Below are 20821 nucleotides of genomic sequence, written 5' to 3'. Positions count from 1 at the left end.
TAGCCTAGTATTTTCAGCAATGATGTCAGATGCCTTCAATGAAGAATCTACAACATCAAGGTCAGTTTACTGCACTGATGGCAAATTATTTAACTTGAAAAGACTACAAGCTAAGACTAAAGTAGAGGGAGAGTTAGTGCATGATTTTTTGTTTGCAGATTACTGTGCACTCAATGCAGCCTCTGAAGCTGAGATACAACGAAGTGTGGATCAGTTCTATGCTGCTTGTGCTAATTCTGGCCTAACAATTAACACCAGGAAAACACAGGTTCTCCACCAGCCGGCATCACGCTGTCTATACATGATAAGTTCACTTACTCTGGCAGTATAATTCCCAGAGATGTACATATAAATGATGAAGTTGGTGCATTCATTAGAAAGTGTGGGAAAGAAGAAGTATTAGATTGCCCACCAAATGGAAGGTCTACAGAGCCGTTGTGCTGATCTCACTGTTGTGTGCCTATGAAACTTGGACAGTACCAGTGCTATGCCAGGAAACTGAAACGTTTCCATTTGAATTGTCTTAGGAAGATTCTGAAGATCATCTAGCAGGATAAGGGCTGGCACACTAAGGTCATTTCTCGAGCTAAACTACCAAGCACTCAAACTCTGTTGCAGAGAGCACAGCTCTAATGGGCTGGTCATGCTGTTCTAATGCGAAACATAAATAAAAGACTATTTTACAGAGAACTCACACAAGGAAGGTGCTTACATGTGGTCAGAAGAAGTGATACAAGGATGTTCTTAAGGTCTCTGTGAAGATCTTTAGAATTGATTGCATGACATGGGAGATGCTGGCAAAGGATGCATGGCATGCCCACATCAAAGAAAGCGCTGTGCTCTGTGAGTGAAACAGAATTGGAGTAGCTCAAAAGAAATGAGATGTACAAATTTAGAGACATTTCTGCTCCGAATGTTCATATGAGCTAATTGTGTATGGCCTGTGATAGAGCATTCTAAGCTTGTATTAGTCTGATGAGCCACAGTTAGGCACACTGTACCTTGACTCCAGCTGAATGTTGTCATTTTGGTCCTCTTCTAAGAATGAAGGACAACAGCCAACCAACTTTTGGTAATCTGTAGTAATACATTACACTGTTTCTACCAATTCTTTGGAAAACCTGCATTGATTGATGTCTGGGCTCTATAAGGATGACCTTTCCATAATTTTTTGTGACTAATGTTATTGTTGTTGGTATTATTATTATTATTATTGATAAACTTTGTTTTAATTTCTTCCCCCATTATTACCATTGTTGAGATGAGAGGGAAAGAGTAGTTTGGAAACCTGACAGACTTGGAATAAATAATGTGTGTAGTGAGGAAATAAAGATGTTGTGGGAAAAAAAGAAAATTTTCTAGTGATAGTATTAGAAATCTAATTTTTTGCTGAAGGGAATATTTTAGAAACCTCATTTGAAGTAATTGAAAATGAATTTGCCAAATAATTGAAGAATGTACTGTAAGAGAGAAGAGCAAATTATTAACCTTACTCTTCTTTTGTAGCTTTTTGTGAACATTTTAATACTTTCCTCCCTGTTATAAATTTCTTGGATATCATTTTAAATAGACTTAAAAGAATTGCTCTGTATTAAATGTTTTACTACGTAAAATTATAGTCATTACAATAAAAATGAGATTAGGTTACATTGAGAAAGAAACTGATTCTGTATTTGAAAAGTAATTAAATTTTAATAGATTATATTTTACATTCTTAGCACATAGTCTTATTTTATGAGAAACAAAGTATCAACCTATAGTCACAACTGGAGTAACAACCTATTTTATTAGAAGAAGAAGCAGAAGACATGAATGTCAGGTACACTTTATACAAAGTACGAAGGAGCCCAACAGGAGGCAGGTAAAGCCTTGGATATTTATGGGTTACAGCCAAAATAGGAAGTTTTATGGGAATAAAAAGGGGCAGTCCCCTCCCAAATGTGAGGTTAGGTGAGAGGAAGGGGCAGGAGTAGGAGGAGAGACAGCCCCCTCTGGGAATTGCTAGATCATAGAGGCAGGATGCCCTTGCTTATCTGAAAACTGCCACCTGCACAATTTATCAGTCTGGTGCAAAATGGCTGGAGTTTGTCTCATAGGTGACTCTACTTCAAAGGGCACTGAGAGTTCAGTTAGAATTGAGATTGCAAAAGATCACTGTTAATGTCAGCTCAGGGAACTTCATCATTGGCTTGTTCTAAGCTTCCCGTATGCCCTGGGTTCAGTACCTCTGGAAAATAGGGCAACTCAAGAAAACAAGTTAAGTTAGCTTTAGGGACATATTCACAAGTAATGTAACCATTGTGCTTTCAAAAATTTAAGTAAGGTGGAAGCAGAGCCAAGATGGCAGAGTAGGGGCAGAGAATTGCCATACCTTTCTCCAATTCACCTCAAAACAGGTTCTTGAGTAGCAGAACCAACAAAAAGATGGGGTCAAACAGTTTTGGAGCCTAAGAAAACTTAAAAGTTTGGCAGGAAGGGTCTGGCTCAGTGGGGAGGTAGTGCAGTGCAGTCCAGTGTAGGTTGCCCCCCAGCAAGCCAGCAGCAGGCCTGGGGGATTAGTGAATCAGCAGCAGTGGCTTCTGAAACAGCCCACAAAGGATAAGGGGGTCAGCAATTGGTCAAAATGAAATTACAGGAGATGCTTCACTGGTACTTGGTGCAGGACTCTGTTGCATTGCCCATAGTTGGTTCTGGGTCACAGTCCCAGGGTGAGAACAAGGATTAGCAGGAATAGGGACCGCAGTCACAGTTCTAGGGTAGAAAAGAATGCTTGTGGTCTCTCACAGACAAGATCACAGGCCAGGAGAGCATTGACCACACCTTTTCCTATATCATAACAGCAGGGATGCACTAGGAGAAATGGGAAGGGTAGAATGGGTTAAATTATCACACATAAAAAAAAAGGCATGAAGGATCTTTTACATTGGAGAGAGATACAAGGAATGGTGGGCAACTCTTGAACCATACTCTTGTCAGAATTGGCTGAAAAGGGGAATAACACACACACTCAGTTGGGTATAGAAATCTATCTTACCTGCAGGAAAGTAGTAGGGGAAAGGGACAAGGGAAGGAAAAGAGACTGATAGAAGGGAGTGTAAATTGGGGGAGGTGGTCAGAAACAAAACAATTTTGAGGACGGACAGGGTGAAGTAGAGAAAGAAAAGGATTTAAACGGGAAAAAAAGCAGGATAGAGGGAAATAAACAGTAATCATAACTGTAAATGTGAATGGGATGAACTCACCCATAAAATGAAATTAGATAGCAGAGTAGATTAAAAACCAGAATCCTACAATACATTGTTTACTTAAAACTCACTTGAAGCAGAGAGACATACATACAGTAAAGGTAAGGGGCTGGAGGAGAATCTATTTAGCTGAAGTAAAAAAATAAAGCAGGGGTAGCAATCATGATCTCAAACAAAGCAAAAGGAAAAATAGATCTAATTAAAAGAGATAGTAGGGAAACTACATTTTGCTAAAAGTACCATAAACACTGAAATAATGTCAGTACTAAATACATATGCATCAAGTGGTATAGCATCTAGATTGTTAAAGGAAAAGTTAAATGAGTTACAGGAGGAAATGGACCATAAAACTGTACCAGTGGGGGACCTCAGCTTGGCCCTTTCAGAACTAGATACGTCTAACCAAAAAATAAACAAGAAAGAAGTTAAGGAAATGAATTAGAATTTTAGAAAGTTGGAGATGATAGACCTCTGAAGAAAATTGAATAGGAATAGAAAGGAATATACTATTTCTCAGCAGCACATGGCACCTACACAAAAATTGACCCTGTATTAGGGCTTTAAAACTTCACCACCAAATGCATAAATATTAAATGCTTCCTTTTCAGAGGCATTTGATGGCCTATGGAAACACAGATTAAAAATTAATTGAAAACTGAACAATCTAATCCTAAAAAATGGGTCAAAGAACAAATCATAGAAACAATTTCATTAAAGAGAATGACAACATTGAGACAACTTATCAAAATTTCTGGGATGCAGCCAAAGTAGTACTTAAGGGAAAATTTATACCTCTGCTTACTCAGTAAAAGAAAGAAAGAACAGATCAATGAATTGGTCATAGAACTTTAATTAAACATAGAACAAATTAAAAATCCCCAGTTGAACACTAAATTGGAAATCTTGAAAGTCAAAGGAGAAATTAATAAAATAGAAAGTGAGAAAACCATTAAACTAATAAATAAAACAAGGAGCTGGTTTTATGGGGGGGGGGAACAGTAAGGTAGACAAACCATTGGTTACTTTGATTTAAAAAAGGAAAGAAGAAAACCACATTGCGACATCAGAAATGAAAAGGGTGAATTTCTCACCAGTGAAGGTGAAATTAAAGCATTAAGGAGCTGTTTTGCCCAGTTATATGCCAATAAAATCTAACAATCTCAGTAAAATGGATGATTATGTACAAAAATATAAATTGCCCAGATTTACAAAAGAGGAAATTGAATACTTAAATAACCTGATCTTAGGAAAAGAAATTGAACAAGCTGTCAATGAATTCCCTAAGAAAAAATCGCCATGATCAGATGGATTCACAAATGAATTCTACCAAACATTTTAAGAAAATTGATTCCAATTATAAATCATATAAACTATTTGGAAAAACAGGCAAAGAAGGAGTCCTGCCAGATTCTTTTTACATACAAATATGGTTTTGATACCCAAACCAGGAATAGCAAAATCAGAGTAAGAAACTATAGACCAATTTCCCAAATGAATATTAATGCAAAAATTTTAAATAAAACACTAGCAAGGAGATTATAGTAATATATCAGAAAGATCATAACTTTGGCCAGGTGGGATTTATACCAGGAATGTAGAGTTGGTTCAGTATTAGGAAAAATATTGGTATAATTGACTGTATCATTAAGAAAACCAACATAAATCATATGATTATCTCAAACAAAAGCTTTTGACAAAATACAACATCCATTCCTATTAAAAAACAGTCAAAAGCATAGGAATAAATGGAACTTTCCTTCAAATGATAAGTAGTATCTATGTAAAACCACTGGGAAGCATTATCTGTAATGAGGATAAGCTAGGAAGCCTTTCCAATAAGATCTGGCTGAAGCAAGGATGTCCATTATCATCACTATAATTCAATATTATACTAGAAATGCTGGCTATAGCAATAAGAGAAGAAAAATTTGAAGAAATTAGAATAGGCAATGAGGAAACAAAACTACCACTTTTTGAAGATGATATGGTGATGTACTTAAAGAAACAACTAAAAAACTCATTGAAATAATTAACTTTAGCAAAGTTGCAGGATATAAAATAAAGCCACATAAATCATCGGAATTTCTATGTATTACTAACAAAGACCAGCAGCAAGAGATAGAGAAATTTCATTTAAAATACCTATAAACAATATAAAATATTTGGGAGTCTACCTGCCAAGACAAACCCAGGAACTATATTAACATAATTGCAAAGCGTTTTTCACGGAAATAGAACAGTTAGAAACATATTAGTTGTTCATGAGTAAGCCAAGACAATATAATGAAAATGTCAGTCTACCCAAACTAATTAACTTATTCAGTGCCTTACCAATCAGACTAACAAAAATTTATTTTATTGAGCTAGAAAAAATATCTGGAAGAACAAAAGGTCAAGAATATCAAGGGAATTAATGAAAAAAAAATGTGAAAGAAGATGGCTTAGCCATAACATATCTCAAACTATATTATAAAGTGGTAGTCATCAAAATAGTCTGGTACTGACTGAGAAATAGAGTGGTGGATCAGTAAAATAATTACATAATACACAATATTAGTGTTTGATAAACCCGAAGATCCAAGCTTTTGGGATGAGATCTCAGTATCTGATAAAAACTGCTATGAATACTGGAAAGCAATTTGACAGAAACTAGGTATAGACAAATACCTCACAGTGTATACCTAGATAAGGTCAAAATGGATACATGTTTTAGATATGAAGGGTGATACCATATCCAAATTGGAAGAACTTAGAATAGTTTACCTGTCATATATATGGATAAGGAAAGAATTTATTATCAAACAGAGATAGAGAGAGCATTATGAGATATAAAATGGATGCTTTTGATTATTTTAAATTTAAAAGTTTTTGCACAAACAAAACCAGTGCAGCTACAATTGGAAGGAAAGTATTAAGGCTGGCATTTTTTTTTCATAGCAAGTATCTCTGATAAAGGCCTCATTTCTCAAATAGGTAGAGGACTGAGTCAAATTTATAAGAATGCAAATCATTCCCCAATTGACAAAGGATGTAAACAGGCAGTTTTCAGATAAAAAAATCAAAGCCATCTATAGTCATTTGAAAAAATGCTCTAAATTGCTGTTAACTAGAGAAAGGCACATTAAAACAACTCAGAGATATCACCTCAAACCTATCAGATTGGCTGATATAACAGAAAAGGAAAATGATAATTTTGGAAGGGCTGTGGGAAAATTGGGACACTAATGTACTATTGGTAGAATTGTGAACTAATCCAACCTTTATGGAGAGCAATTTGGAAGGGTTATAAAGCTGTACATTCCCTTTGACCAGCACTACTAGGTTTGTATCCCAAAGAGATTTTAAAAAAAAGGGGGAAAGGACCCATATATACAAAAATATTTACAGCAGCTCTTTTTGTGGTAGAAATTGAGGGTATGCCTATCAGTTGAGGAATGGCTGAATGAGTTGTGGTATATGATTATAATGGCATACTATTGTGGTATAAGAAAAGACAAGCAAAATGTCTTCAGAAAAACCTGGAACTACTTACATGAACTGATGCAGATTTAAGTGAGCAGAAGCAGGAGAATAGCGTACACAATTATAGCAATGTTCATTATAGCAATGTTGTATAATGATCAACTATGAGTGACTTAGCTATTCTCAGCAATTGAAATTGAAAAATGCTGTCCACCTCCAGAGAAAGAATTGATGGAGTCTGAATGCATATTGAAGTATACTATTTTTCACTTTCTTCGTGTGTGTGTGTGTGTGTGTGTGTGTGTGTGTGTGTGTGTGGTCTGTGTTTTCTTTCACAGCATGACTAATATGGAAATGTTTTTCATGATAGTGCATGTATAACCCATATCAAATTGCTTGCCATCAGGAAGAGAGGAAGGATGGGAGGGTGGAAGAGAATTTGGAATACAAAATTAAAAAAAATGTTTAAAATTGCTTTTACATGTAATTGGAAAAAATAAAACATTTAAATTGTGAATAAAACCTAAAGTAAGCAATTGTACCTGTTAAGCATTAATTTAAATTTGTCCCTGATATTTCTTGGCAATCTCTTTTTTAATTTTTTCTTTGTTTTTGACTGTTCAGTGTGATATAGTCAACATAAAAATTGGGTTATACTGCCTTCATGTCTTTATCATGAATAAACTGAAACCGCTTAATGCTTAATTTTAACTATCTTTCATCAAATTTTTCACTTTTATTGCAGAGTCAGGAACTTAGATTCTTGGTTTGAACATATGTAGACTAACAAGAAAATGAATTAAGCATACTTGCCAGGCCTGGTGCTAGGTTGTTGTTGTTGAGTCTTATCTGCCTCTTTGTGACCCCATTTGGGGTTTTCTTGGCAGCAATACTGGAATGATTTGCCATTTTCTTCTCCAGCTCATTTTACACATGAGGAAACTGAGGCAAATAGAATTAAGTGTCTTGCTCAGAGCCACACAGCTAGTAAGTGGCTTAGGCCAGATTTGAACTTAGGAATATGATTCTTCCTGACCCCAAGCCTGGCACCCTGGCCTTCCTAGTTGCCTTGTGCTAGGTACTAGGGATACAAAGACACAAAATACTCCGAAGTCTTTATCTTCAAGGAGCTTAAGCAGGTGTAATTTTCATTGATGATGGAAATCTTCCTAGGAAACTAATGCAATCAGTACTATTAGTTTTGTATACAAAAGCTATTTTCTGATTTTATAACCTTATATAAGCATAAGAGTTAAATGGCTTTCCAAGCTGTATTTATGCAAATTGCACAGAACTCACTTCTTTAACAGCTGGTAGTTTGGAGTAGTCATAATACCCTGGCAAAGTCAATGAATGTTTTGGTTTTTCTTATAAATTGCTGTTAGTTTTGTAAACTTTTATGTTTATTGACATGCAAGTGTTCTAGACTTCAAATCTTAGAAAATAGCTGAATTTGTAGAATTAAGTACTTTTATTTCCCATTATCATAGGTACTTCTGCAGACTGTAGTGTTTTTCAACTAGGGAAGGTTTAGACTGATGCAAAGCCCATTAGGAATTACTTTCCTATCCCATGGATTCACGTAAAAAATGAATCAGACCAGATACTCCTCAGTAAAATTCTAATCCATTAAAGTTTAATAAAACATTTATCTACATGTGCATCTTTCAACTGAATGACTGAACCTGTAGGTAAAGCCCTTTTTAAAGTCAGTAATTTTTACTTCGTTATATTTTTTAAAGTTCATCAATGACATTACAATTTTCTTTCCACATTTCCCCCCTTTTTAAATTAAAATTTGAATCACTCTGTAATAAAAATGCTCTGTAATTCCTTTGGTAATTGAATGAGCAGTTTTCCTATTTTTTTAGCATCTAATTCTCCAATTTGTGATACGTTAAGTGATAAGTTAAGCTTATCTTTTTTTTTCCCCTTCCTTATCATCAGCGTTTCCATCTAAGTGAAGCAAGAAGAGAAAGTGTAAAATACTTGCATTGGTTGGGATAAAAAATAGAGTGGACAGAGAGCAGCATTGAGGTATTATAGCCTAGGGGAGAGAGGGCTGACCTTAGAGCCAGGAAGACATGTTTTAAGTTCCTCTTCTTACATTTATTGGCTGTGCAACCCTGGACAAGTCATTTAACCTCTTGGTGCTCTGGGAAAGTCTCTGAGACCACAAGTTGTAGAGATGATGCTGACCTGAATTGGGAGAGAAAGTTTCCTGACTCAAGAGTACCCTATACCTGGTAACAGCAGGTTCAGTCTCTATCCTCTATGTTAAATATCAAATTGTTGATTTATAATGAGATTTGGTGATTTAATTATTTGTGACTGTAACAACTTTGCATTATTATGAAAATTAATTATTTCAAATTGAATTTTGAGTTTAGCATTCTAAAAGCATTCTCTTAGACAGCAAGCTTTTGTTGTCTTTATATTCCTGTTTGCTTGCTTTCCTCCCAGAAGAATTAATTTCAATTTAAACTTAATTTGAAAAAGAAAAATTCTTCCCTAACAAGGATTAAGGCTTCTCTTTTAAATACTTTCATTCTGTGATACCTAAAGGGCTATAAAACCATGCATATACTCTTTGACCCAGCAATACCGCTACTAGATTTGTATCCACAAAGAGATCAAAGAAAAAGGAGAAGGACCTATTTGTGCAAAAATATTTTATCAACTAAATGTTATTTCCTGAATTTTATTCAGGTCAGCTTAGGAAGATAAATAGAGAAGTTTTTGAATGGTGGGGTGGAGGCCAAGCAGGAATAGGAGACATCTAGCAGCTCTTTCACCTGTTATCCACTTCTGGTTGCAGATCCATGGGCTTCTACGAACTGTGTTGTTGTTATTCAGTCATTTCAGTTGTGTTCAATTCTTTATGACCCCATTTTGTTTGCCAGTGATAACTAGAGAGGTTTGCCATTTCCTTCTCTTGCTCCTTTTACAGATGAAAAAACTGAGGCATACCGGGCTGAATGATTTGCCCAGAGTCACGCAGCTAATTACGTATCTAAGGCCAGATTTGAATTCAAGAAAATAAGTCTTCCTGACTCCAGGCCCATCGCTCTGTCCACTGTACCACCTAGCTGCGTACTGAACACAGAACAAATTCCAGAAACTTAGCTATGTGGTTTTGAATATAAGAGCAGAACAGTGACTCAGTTTTCTAACTCCACTACACACATAACAGACCCAAACTTGGATCATAAACAGAGCATAGAGCAGGAGGGCTATGAACAGACCTCTCCCCAGCAGGCTATGGCAATACCCTAAGCATGAGGTGATGAGGACCCTAGCATGAGGTGATGAGGACCCTCATCACATGAGAAACTGAGGCAAACAGGGTTAAGTGACTTGCCCAGGGTCCCTCATCATGTTATAGCACAGTAATATTCCATTCATGTAACACAATTCAGTCATTTCCTAAGCAGAGAGCATCTATTTTGTTTCAAGTTCTTTGCTATCACCAAAGGTGCTACCATGAATATTTTCAACCCCCTTATTTTAAAGCGTTTATCAGGACTATTGTGTAAAAATAATAATAAAATAAAATAAAAAATTTCAAATTACAGGATCACTAAATTAGAAGTTTGAAGAGACCTCAGAGCTTTTACTAAAACTGGTGCCTGATAATTCTTTCTACAACATCATGAAGTGTTCATCTTTGTTTGAAGATTTACAGTTGTGAGGGGTGGATAAGGATGGTAGATGCCTCGCTGATTCCTTCTCCTGGGCTAATCTCTTCCACTTGTGTATAACTCCAGTTGTTAGAAGTGTTTTCATCAGTTCTAAATTTGCACCTTTGTAACTTTCTTCCCTTTTTCTTAGTTCTGCACTCTTGGACAAACAGAATAATGTAGTCCTCCTTTGACTAATGAGCCCATCAAATATTTGAATATAGTTATCCTGTTCCACCAAAATATTCTCTTCTCCAGGCTAAATATCCTAACTTCTTTGAACTTATTTTGTGTGGTGTGACTTAAAGGGCCTTCACCATCATGGTTGCCAGCTTTATTAGTGTCCTTTCTAGAAATTCATTACCAAGAACTTGACAAAAGTACTCCAGATTTTGCTTGGCCTAAGCAGAGTACAAAACAACTATCACTTCTTTATTAATAAATATTTATTAACTGTTTTTCTTAACATACAAGATTAGTTGTCTTGACTACTGTATTACACATTAGCTTTTTTTTTTTTAGTAAGAAGATTAGCATTGTTTCTTTCATTATTAAAGTTTATTTTTAATTTATGGAGTACAATAAGCATTTCCATAATATAGTACAACAGAAAAGATGATTGTACATGAAACTGCAGATTATTGTGCACAACTTGCTATTCCTTTAAATAGACAACAAAATTATTGTATGGCTGCCATTAGACACAGATGGGTGTGTGTGTGTGTGTGTGTGTATACATATGTGTGTATGTAAAATTATTCTATGCATACTTCTATTTATCAGTTCTTTCTCTGGATGCAAATAATGTCTTTTTTCATATATCCTTTATGGTTAATTTGTGAGTTTATAATAATCAAATAACTTATTCAAAGTCTCCCGAAACAACATTGCTGTTACTCTTGGTTCTGCTCATTTCACTCTTCATTATTTCGTGTCTATCCATGTTTTTCTAACATCAAGTTCATAGCACAGTAATATTTAATCACAGTCATATACCACAATTTATTCAGCCATTCCCCAATAGATGGGCATCTCCACAATTTCCAGTTCTTTGCCACCACAAAAAGCTGCTATAAACATTTTAGAACATATAGGTTCTTTTCCTTTTTCCCTAATTATCTTCAGAAATAGATCAAGTAGTGTATTGCTGGGTCAAAGGGTATAAGTAGTTTAATAACTCTTTGGGCATAATTCCAGATTGCTTTCAACATGGTTGGATGAATTCACAATTCTACCAACCATGCATTAGTGTGTCCCAATTTTTCCACATCCCCTCCAACATTTGTCACTTTCCTTTTCTATCATTTTAACTAATATGGTAGTATACTATTGATTCCTATGGAGTTACATTCTACAAAAATACTGCAGTCTTTTTTTTTTGTGACCTGCTGTCCAGCCAGGCCTTCCATGTCTTCTACTCTTGAAATTGTTGTTTTGGAACCCAATGTTAACTTTAAGTTTTAAGACTTAACATTTATCTCTATCCGTTTTCAACTTTGGTTATCTTGGGCAGCTAGGTAGAGCACCAGGCCTGGAGTCAGGAAGACCTGAGTTCAAATTTGGCCCCAGACACTTAGCTGTGTGACCCTGGGCAAGTCACTTAACCCTGTTTGCCTCAGTTTCCTCATCTGTAAAATGAGCTGGAGAAGGAAGTGGTAAACCACTCCAGTATCTTTGCCAAGAAAATCCCAAATGGGGGTCATGAAGAGTTGGACATGACTGAAATGACTGAACAACAACAAATTTCATCTTACTTGATTTCACCCAATATTCTATTCCAGGGATGGGGAGTCTGCGGCCTCAAGGCCACAGGTTTCCCACCCATGTCCTAATCTGTCAAGATTGTGAATCCTTTCTTTTGTGCAGTATTTTGACTCATGTTACCAGCCTTTGGCATTTGCCAGTTTGACAAGCATGCTAACATGGCCATTGGCCAACTCCTTGATAAACATATTAAATAGTACAGGGCCAATTATAATAAAAACTAAAGCAAATATCCTCCTAATTTTGAGGCATCTGTTTAGACTACATTTCATTTTTTGTTAAGGTTTTCATTTCTGGTGTGTTTATGTATATCTTCATGTTGGTTATAATTAAATAACTAATAAAATTTAGATCTCTATAATAGTCAAGTAATGGTCACATAACATCCTATTTTAGCACAACTGTATATTGAAATTAATATTTAATCAATAAATATTATTGAGCTATACATTTTATAACATGACAGTATTGTTTAAGTGCCTAATGTTGGTTTTGATTATTTTCTGGTTTAAGAATCCAGATCCAGATAAAGAAAAACCGCCATGTAATGCTCAAGAATTAGAAGAGTGTGATATTTTCTTTGAAGAGAGCTCCAGTTTATGCAGATTTGATGGCAATACTTTGAAGACCACTCATGTGGTAAGTAATTTATGTTTATTTGTGTTTCCAGAAAATAAAACTAGTCAAGCATGAAAAAGCTATATAGCCAGGTGATTAACTGGAACTAAGGAGCTAAAGATTCAGCACTTTGCTGATTACTAGATAATCATGTCACTTAAAAACAGTGACCCGAAAGGGAGAGGATTTGTATGAAATGACTAATGACTAATTATTAAGTATTTAAAAATAAAGGAATAGGAAAAGTTTAATATTTTACTTCATTGCTATTTAAACTTTTATTAATCCACATGTACAATTATATAGACTCTGGGCTAATGGTAATATCTGATTTGTGCCCTGGTACATTGCTAAAATCACATTTCTTTAAAAGGGAAAAAAAGCTTGTAAGTATGTGCTGGAAAATAATTAACTTCTAAAAATCAACTCACTGTTTGAGAGAAATTTGCTATTTTTTTCCCTGAAAGTAAATATATATGATTCAGTCACACAACACACTAAAATAAGGCATTGTAGCAAATTAAAAGATACCTGGTGTCAACAGGTAATCACAGTGTCACTAGACATATGTGAAACCAGGTTTATTACAAGAGAAATGAACATGCTTCTGGAACCCAAAGAGATCCCAGCCCTTACAGAAGTTTGCATATTTATGACTGTATTACAACAAAAGCAGGAGTAGAAAAGAGGAAGAGGCATGGCATCGGAAGGAAAAGGTACAGTAACCTCTCTGAAAGGGGAGGAGCAAGATGATGGCAAAATCTGCATTCTTTTCCCTTGGAAATGGTTAGACTATGAAGATAGGAGGGTCTGCTTATCTACAGAGGATCCTGCACAAGCATTTTTCCAAGCCTGGCACAGACTGGCTGGCACTTGTCTTGCCTCCCAAGGACACACAGGGAGGTGCAAACAACAAATTATGTCAGCTCAGGGCAGGGCTTTATCTTTAACACATTAAAGGCCTCCTACATGCTCTGGGTCCCCTGTTTCTAGAAAATATGTCAACTCAAAAAGACAAATTCAAAAGACTCCTTGGCAGCCCTTAACACCAGAAAATCAAGGACATTTAGAATAGTAAAGAAAATTGGAAATCAGGTTTGAAAATATGAAAGATAAAATTTTAAAAATTCAGAACATAAAATTTATATTAAAATATATGTTTACTTGATGCTTTGAATTTTAAAATAATTTTTTTTGTTAAAACTTCATCAAATATGCAACAACTGCCAGTTTCTTTTTGTAATTCATTTATATTGAGCCTTATTCACCAAAAACCTGCAGTTTTATTAAGCAAACAAATTGTTAGAGTTTTAGGGTTTCCAAATTCTAGCACATTTTGATCAAACTACTATCTGGTGGCAGGACCAAGTGATACTCAGTTTAAAAAAAAACAATTTTCTAGGTAACTTTTAACTTGCCTTATTTTAATAATGCCTTTTTTTTGTGCGTTACGTGATTGCCACACAGCAGTCTAGCTATCAACTAATCAGTAACATTTATTAAAAGTACCTACTATGTGTTCGGCATTGTTGGTGTTGGAGATAAAAAGGCAAAAATAAAATACTGCTTGCCTTCAAGGAGCTTCCATTTTTTGTGGAAAATAGATATATACATAGATTAACAGATTAAAAATGTATGTATAGAAAACAGATACAACCTGTATGTATTTTTTTGAGTGGGTAGCATTAGCCATTGGAAAGATGAGAAAAGACCTCATGTCGGAGGTTGGCTCTTTAGCCTAAGACACAAAAGTGGAAAGAGAAAGCATACTAGGCATGTGACACAGATTGGGCAAAGGCACAGAGATAGGCTATCTGATGTCATGTTTGAGAAAAGCAAGAAGGCTTATTTGCCTGGAAAAGAGTTTGTGAGGAGGAGTTAGGTATAATTATAAAGGTAGTGCAGAGCCAGATTGTGAAAGGCTTTATCTGCTAAACAGAGGAGTTTATGCTTGAGCCATTAGTTTCTTAAAGTTATATAATCATCCCTATGCTTTAGACGTATTGTGTATGATGAATTAGAGAGGGAAGAGGCTGGAGGCAAGGAGACCAGTTAGGGTGCTGTGACAAGGAGAGAGGTGTTGAGAGTCTGAAGCTGGAAGGTGGGCTTGTGAGTGGAGATACTGGATGGGAGAGATAATGTAGAGACAGGACAGATAAGACTTGGTAACTTAATTGGCTTTGAGAATTAGGGAGAATGAACAGATAAAGAGGACTTGGAGATTGCAGACTCTTAGATGACTGAATAGATGGTATTGCCCATCAATGGAAAGTTAAAATAAGGGAAGGTTGGGAGGGAAAAGGGGGAATGAGTTCTATTTTGGATGAGATTGAGTGGTTCTTTCTAAGAAGCAGTATATCAAAATGGATAGAGGGGTGGCCTCAGAGCCAAGAATGTGAGCTCAGACTTCCCTGCCACATATATTGACTTTGTGACCCTGTGGATGATATTCCAACAAAGGATACTTAAAAGGATCAAGTTGGCATTTATTTGGTCCTGGTTTACCAGTTAGGGAGATAAAAAGAATCATGCAATGAACACTTTCAGCATACTCAGTACACCTGAGATTAAGCCTTACATTCTGACTCTGAACATGATGATATTTTTTCTCCTGGAGGGAAAATTTCTGGGTTTTTTTTTTGGTTTGGTGGGTTTTTTTGTGATGCCACAGGTGCAGAATTTTAATTTTCAGGGCTAACTTATTTAGAGAGATACTGTGATACAGCTGATAAAAAGACTTTCTAGGTGAAGAAACTGTGTGCTCCCAACGTAGACCAAAATCATCTCTGCAACTTTTAGTCTTAAAGAGTTGCCTAGAGTACTGAGAATTATTTACTCAGGGTCACACAGCAACTGTGTATCAGAAGCAGGATTGGAACCCAGGTCTGCCTGGCTCCGGGATTGGCACTGTATTTGCTACGCTGTGCTGCCTAAACAGTAAAAGGAAGGAATGTCTGTTTTTGCCTTTGCTCCTTAGAGTTTTGATTTTAAATAATTCTTTATTCTTCATTCTTGACAAAATTGTAGGAGCACTAGACTTTATATCATAAGACCTGAATTTGAATCCCAGCACTGACACATTAGGTGTGTGAACCTGGGGAAGACATTTAATGTCTATGAGCTGAGCCTCTGTTTCCTCAACTCTGAAATGGGAATAGTAATAATACTTTCATTACCTACATCAAAGATTTTCGTGAGTCTTATAAATCTTAAAGAGCTATGTAAATATGGCATTATCATTATTCATATTATTTGTTCACAAATATTTTGGTGGTGTCTGTAAACATAACTTGATGCAGCTAGATGGCTCAGTGGATAGAACACTGGGCCTAGAGTCAGGGAGACCTGAGTTAAAATCTGGCCTCATACACTTACTATTGTGTGATCCTGGGAAAGTTACTTAACTTCTGTTTGCCTTAATCTGTTGAAGAAGGAAATGGCAAACCACTCCAGTATCTTTGCCAAGAAACCCCCTTGGGCAGTATTGGCATGCTGTGGTCCACTGGGTCACAAAGAGTTGGACATGACTGAATGAATAAACATAACTTATATGTATATTCTGTTGGGTTGGTATTTGGATTTGATTTTTCTTGCAATCATCTGCTACTGAGGGTGATTACCTCAGGTGTTTCCGTGCTCTAATCCATATTCCATTCTGCCACCAAAGTGATTTTCCTAAAGTTCAGGTCTGACTATGCATTCCCCCCACCCCCCTTTCTCAATAAACTCCACTGGCTTCTTATTGCCTGTCTCCAAGAATACATACAAAATCCTCTGCTTGGCATTCAAAACCCTTCATAAATAAGCCCCCCCTCCTACCTTTCCAGTTTTCTTATACCTTAGTCCCTGCCATGTACTCTTCAATCCAGTGACACTGGCCTCTTGGCTGTTTTGCAAACAAGACATGCCAACTCTTCCTTCCAGGCATTTTCTATGGCTATCTCCCATGCATGAAATGCTTCTCCTTCTTCAACTCTTATTATTGACTTCCTTGGCATCCTTTAAGCCCCAACTAAAATCCCACCTTCTACGGGAAGCCTTTCCTACTCGCTTTTAATTCTAGTGCCTTCCCTCTGTTATTATTTCTTATGTACTGTGTACGCTTTATTTGTAGATTTGCTTATGTGTTGCATTAGATCGTGAGCGTCTTTGTGAGCAGAGACTATGTCTTATCTCTTTTTGTATCCCCAGCATTTAGTACAGTGTCTGGCATGTAATCAGCACTTAATAAATGTTTTAATTGATTTACTTTTATAATTTTAGTTTAGGAAAAAATCACTCTTAAGAAAAATATTTTTCTCCCAACCCCCAAGCTTAATAGGAAGAAGGCTCAAGGGTGGTTAAATCCTATTTAGTTTTTAGTTATTCTGAGAAAGAAATAAAGAAATAGGAAAGAAAGAGCAAGGGGGCTAGGATTAAATCTTGCATCCATCTTAATGGTATCGTCAATTAAATATAATTATTCTTTAGATTTTGGGGGGTATGATTATATTTTTTAAACTTATCTACATTCAGAATAATTAAATTGCTAATTGAACTAGCTAGGGAGAGACAAAAAAATACATTCAATTTTATATTCAGTAGATGATAAGTAGCATGATTTTTTTTTACAAAATTAAAGTAGTATAATGTATAATAAAAAGAAAGTTGTGTTCAGAAATAAAATCTGTACATAAAATGCATAATAAATAAGGGAGCATCTTAGAGGCACAGGCTCCAGATACCTGCATTTATGCAATCAACGTGGTCTTTTACCAGTGGACGTGTTAGTTGTGTTACTATTTATCTTTCTTTAGTTTTTTGGTCATTGAACTGGTAGCTAATTGTATACATGTGTATACATGATTGGTGGTCATAGGTATTTAAGAAAACTACAAAAATTTTTATTAATGTTGGTAGTGAAAATATTTCCTCCATAAAGAGAAGACTATATGGTGCGAACATAACCTGACATGAATTCGTATATATTTATTGAGCAGTAATTCTTCATATTCTGTACTTTCTTTGTAGATAAAAATAGATTCACAATTTCAAAATGCTACTTAACAACTATTGACATTTTTAGAAGTTGTCATACAAATGGTCTTTAAGAGAAAAGATTGAAGGTCCCCTGAATAGGCCTGAAGATGAGTTGAAAAGATTGACTAAATCAGTTTGAATATTTTTAACTTGCTTATTCTGATTATTCTGCATAGCCTACTGCTTTACGATCAGAAAATCTAAGGAAGGAACTTTAACATCTAAGAAGCCTAACTGCCTCCCAAAAGAATAAACTACAATATAGCTGACTGGGCGCAAGCCTCTGTTGAAAGACCCCTAATTAGAGGGAGCCCACTTTGTACTGAGGCAGCACATTCCATTATGGAATAGCTGTGAAGTCTTTCTTGATTTCAACCCTTTATATTCTAAATTTACCTCTGTGAAACTTCCGTCTTCTGCTCTTGGTCCTGCACTTAAGGGCCAAGTAGAACAAGTCTCTCCAACTGCTCTTCAGTGTGATAATCCTTTACTTAAAGGCAGCTTTCACGTTCTCCCCCATGCTCTACCCTTCCCTTCTCCTGCTCCTAATCTCTCCTCTTCTTCAGAATAATCATCCCTAGTTTTTGAACCATTTCTTATTTGACATTCCCCAAAGCCATTTTCCGATCCTGGTTACCCTTTCTCCTAAATATTCTTTGGTTTATCAGTGTCTTTTTTGGTGTGGTGCCTAGAGCTGAGCTCAGTACTTCCATTTGTGGTTGTGGAGTATAGCAGAATTGTCACTTCCTCAGTCTTATAAGCAATGCTTTTTTTAAGAAGGCTGTGATCCCCTTAACTTTTTGGATGCTGTATCACAGTATGAGTCACTCATGACTCATGTTGAGCATGTTATTCACTAATTTTTTTTCAAATGACTTAGATGGGAGTGGATAGAGTCAGGTGGGCCTGAATTCAAGTATGATTTCAGATACTTACTAGCTGTATGATCCTGGGCAAGTTACTTGGCCTCTTCTGCCTCAGTTTCCTCACTTGTAAGATGGGGATAATAGCAGTACTTACCTCAATCAACAAACATTTATTAAGTGTCTACGATTTGCCAGGACCTTCCAGGGTTGTTGTGAGTATCAAATGAGATAGTATGTATAAAGTGCTTTTCTTGGCACATTGTAGGTACTTAATAAGTGCTTGTTACCTCACCTGCCCCTTTTCTGAATGTGTCCCCCATCTTGTCCTTCTGAAGCTAATGTCTGGAACTCAGGTGCAACACTTTTTGGATATTAGAGTCATTAGACTCATTAGAGTCAACCTCATCTTGTTTTGATTTACTTGTACCTGACATCCATTGTGTTAGCTATATACCTTAACTTTCTGTCATTTGCCAGTTTGATAAGAGCACCGTTTATACTTTTTAGGAATGATTTTTAAAAATGTTTAACAACACAAGTCTTAAGTACAGATTCCTGAGGCTTTTCACTGGAGATCTTCCAGGGTGGTATAGAATCAGTAGTGATTCCTTCTTGTGCCCAGTCATTCAGCCAGTTCCAAATTCATCCAGTTGAACTATCAAGTCACCCACATTTGTTCATCTTTTCCACAAGGTAAAAAGAAATCAATTGGTACTGCTTCAGTATATAATTTTATAATAGTTTGGGAAGTGTTTATTTTAAGTTAATGAAGTTTCTTGAAATATAAAAGTTTAGGGCAGCTAGGTGGCACAGTGGATAAAGTCAGGAGCACTAGAGTTCAAATGCGGTCTCAGACCAAATACTTGACACTCACTAGCTTTGTGACCCTGGGCAAGTCACTTAACCCCAATTGCCAAAAAAGAAAAAAAAGAAATATGAAAGGTTCAGAGAGTGAGATTTTATACTGAAAAGTGTAAGAAAGAATTAATAAATATTAACCAGGTAATTTTGCCTTGCTTCCCAAAGCATCAAAAATTTTATGTCTCTTTTTTCTAATTTGAGCCAAAATGTCTTGTAGCTCATAAAATAGAAAGACAAAAACCACAGTAAATTTCTCACACCTGAGATTTAAAGGGGAGCAGTTGATAAACGGTCAGAGGATATGAACAGGCAGTTTTCAGATGAAGAAATTAAAGCTATCTATAGTCACATGAAAAAATGCCCTAGATCACTATTGATTAGAGAAATGCAAACTAAAACAACTCTGAGGTACCACCTCACAGCTATCAGCTTGGTTAATGTGACGAAACAGGAAAATTATAAGTGTTAGAGAAGTTTGGGAAAATTGGAACACTAATGCATTGTTGGTGGAATTGTGAACTGATCCAACCATTCTGGAGAGTAATTTGGAACTGTGCTCAAAGGGCTGTAAAACTATGCATATCCTTTGATCCAGCAATACCACTACTAGGTCTATATCCCAGAGAGATCTAAAAAAGGGAAAAGGAGCCGCATGTACAAAAACACTTATAGCAGCTCTTTCTGTGATGGCAAAGAATTGGAAATTGAGGTGATGCAACTTAGACCAATTTAGCTCTTCACAGCAAATGCAATTATCTCAGACAATTCCAAAAGACTCTTGATAAAAAATGCTATCCATATCCAGAGAAAGAACTATGGAGTCTGAATGCAGATTAAAGCATACTATTCATTCTCTCTCTCTCTTTTCTTGGTTTTTTCTTTCTTGTAGTTTTCCCCTTTTGCATTCCCTCTTGAGGAGGGGGGAGAAGGAAAGGGGAAAGTTTGGAAATCAAAATCTTATGAAAGTGAATGTTGGAAGCTACAAATAAGTAATATTTTACACACAAAAAGTAAAATAAAATTGAAGAACCTAAAAAAAATTTAAAGGAGAGAAGATTGAGCCTGTAGGAAATGTTAAACTCAGATTTTTATTTTTAGGAAAGAAAAATGAGAGGGATGTGGGGGAGTAAAAGTTCATATCTATAAGGACAGCCTACCTGCTGTTCTTCATACATGACCTTTCCTGTCCTGGCCCTGTGCTTTTGCACTGGCTGTCACACATGCCTTTAATTTTTATCTTTCTTACTTCCCAACTCCTAGCTTCCCTGGCTCAAAGACTTAGCTGAAATGCTGCTTTCTGCAGAAA

At 36.0% G+C, this 20821-nt stretch overlaps 1 protein-coding gene across 3 annotated transcripts in view; it reads left to right on the top strand.

The window, feature by feature from the left end:
* Positions 1-20821, top strand: part of NUDCD1 (NudC domain containing 1) — a 108297-nt gene that overhangs the window by 71098 nt on the left and 16378 nt on the right. For all 3 annotated transcript variants that reach the window (XM_020970303.2, XM_020970295.2, XM_020970312.2), the window contains exon 8: positions 12665-12790. In XM_020970303.2, coding sequence (XP_020825962.1) covers positions 12665-12790 — 126 coding nt within the window. The remainder of the gene's footprint in view (positions 1-12664; positions 12791-20821) is intronic.

This window comes from Phascolarctos cinereus, unplaced genomic scaffold (assembly GCF_003287225.1).
Source record: "Phascolarctos cinereus isolate Bilbo 61053 unplaced genomic scaffold, phaCin_HiC Scaffold_4;HRSCAF=312, whole genome shotgun sequence".
NCBI lineage: Eukaryota > Metazoa > Chordata > Mammalia > Diprotodontia > Phascolarctidae > Phascolarctos > Phascolarctos cinereus.
Note: the sequence above shows the minus strand (reverse complement) of the source record. Positions and strands in the feature narration are given on the sequence as shown.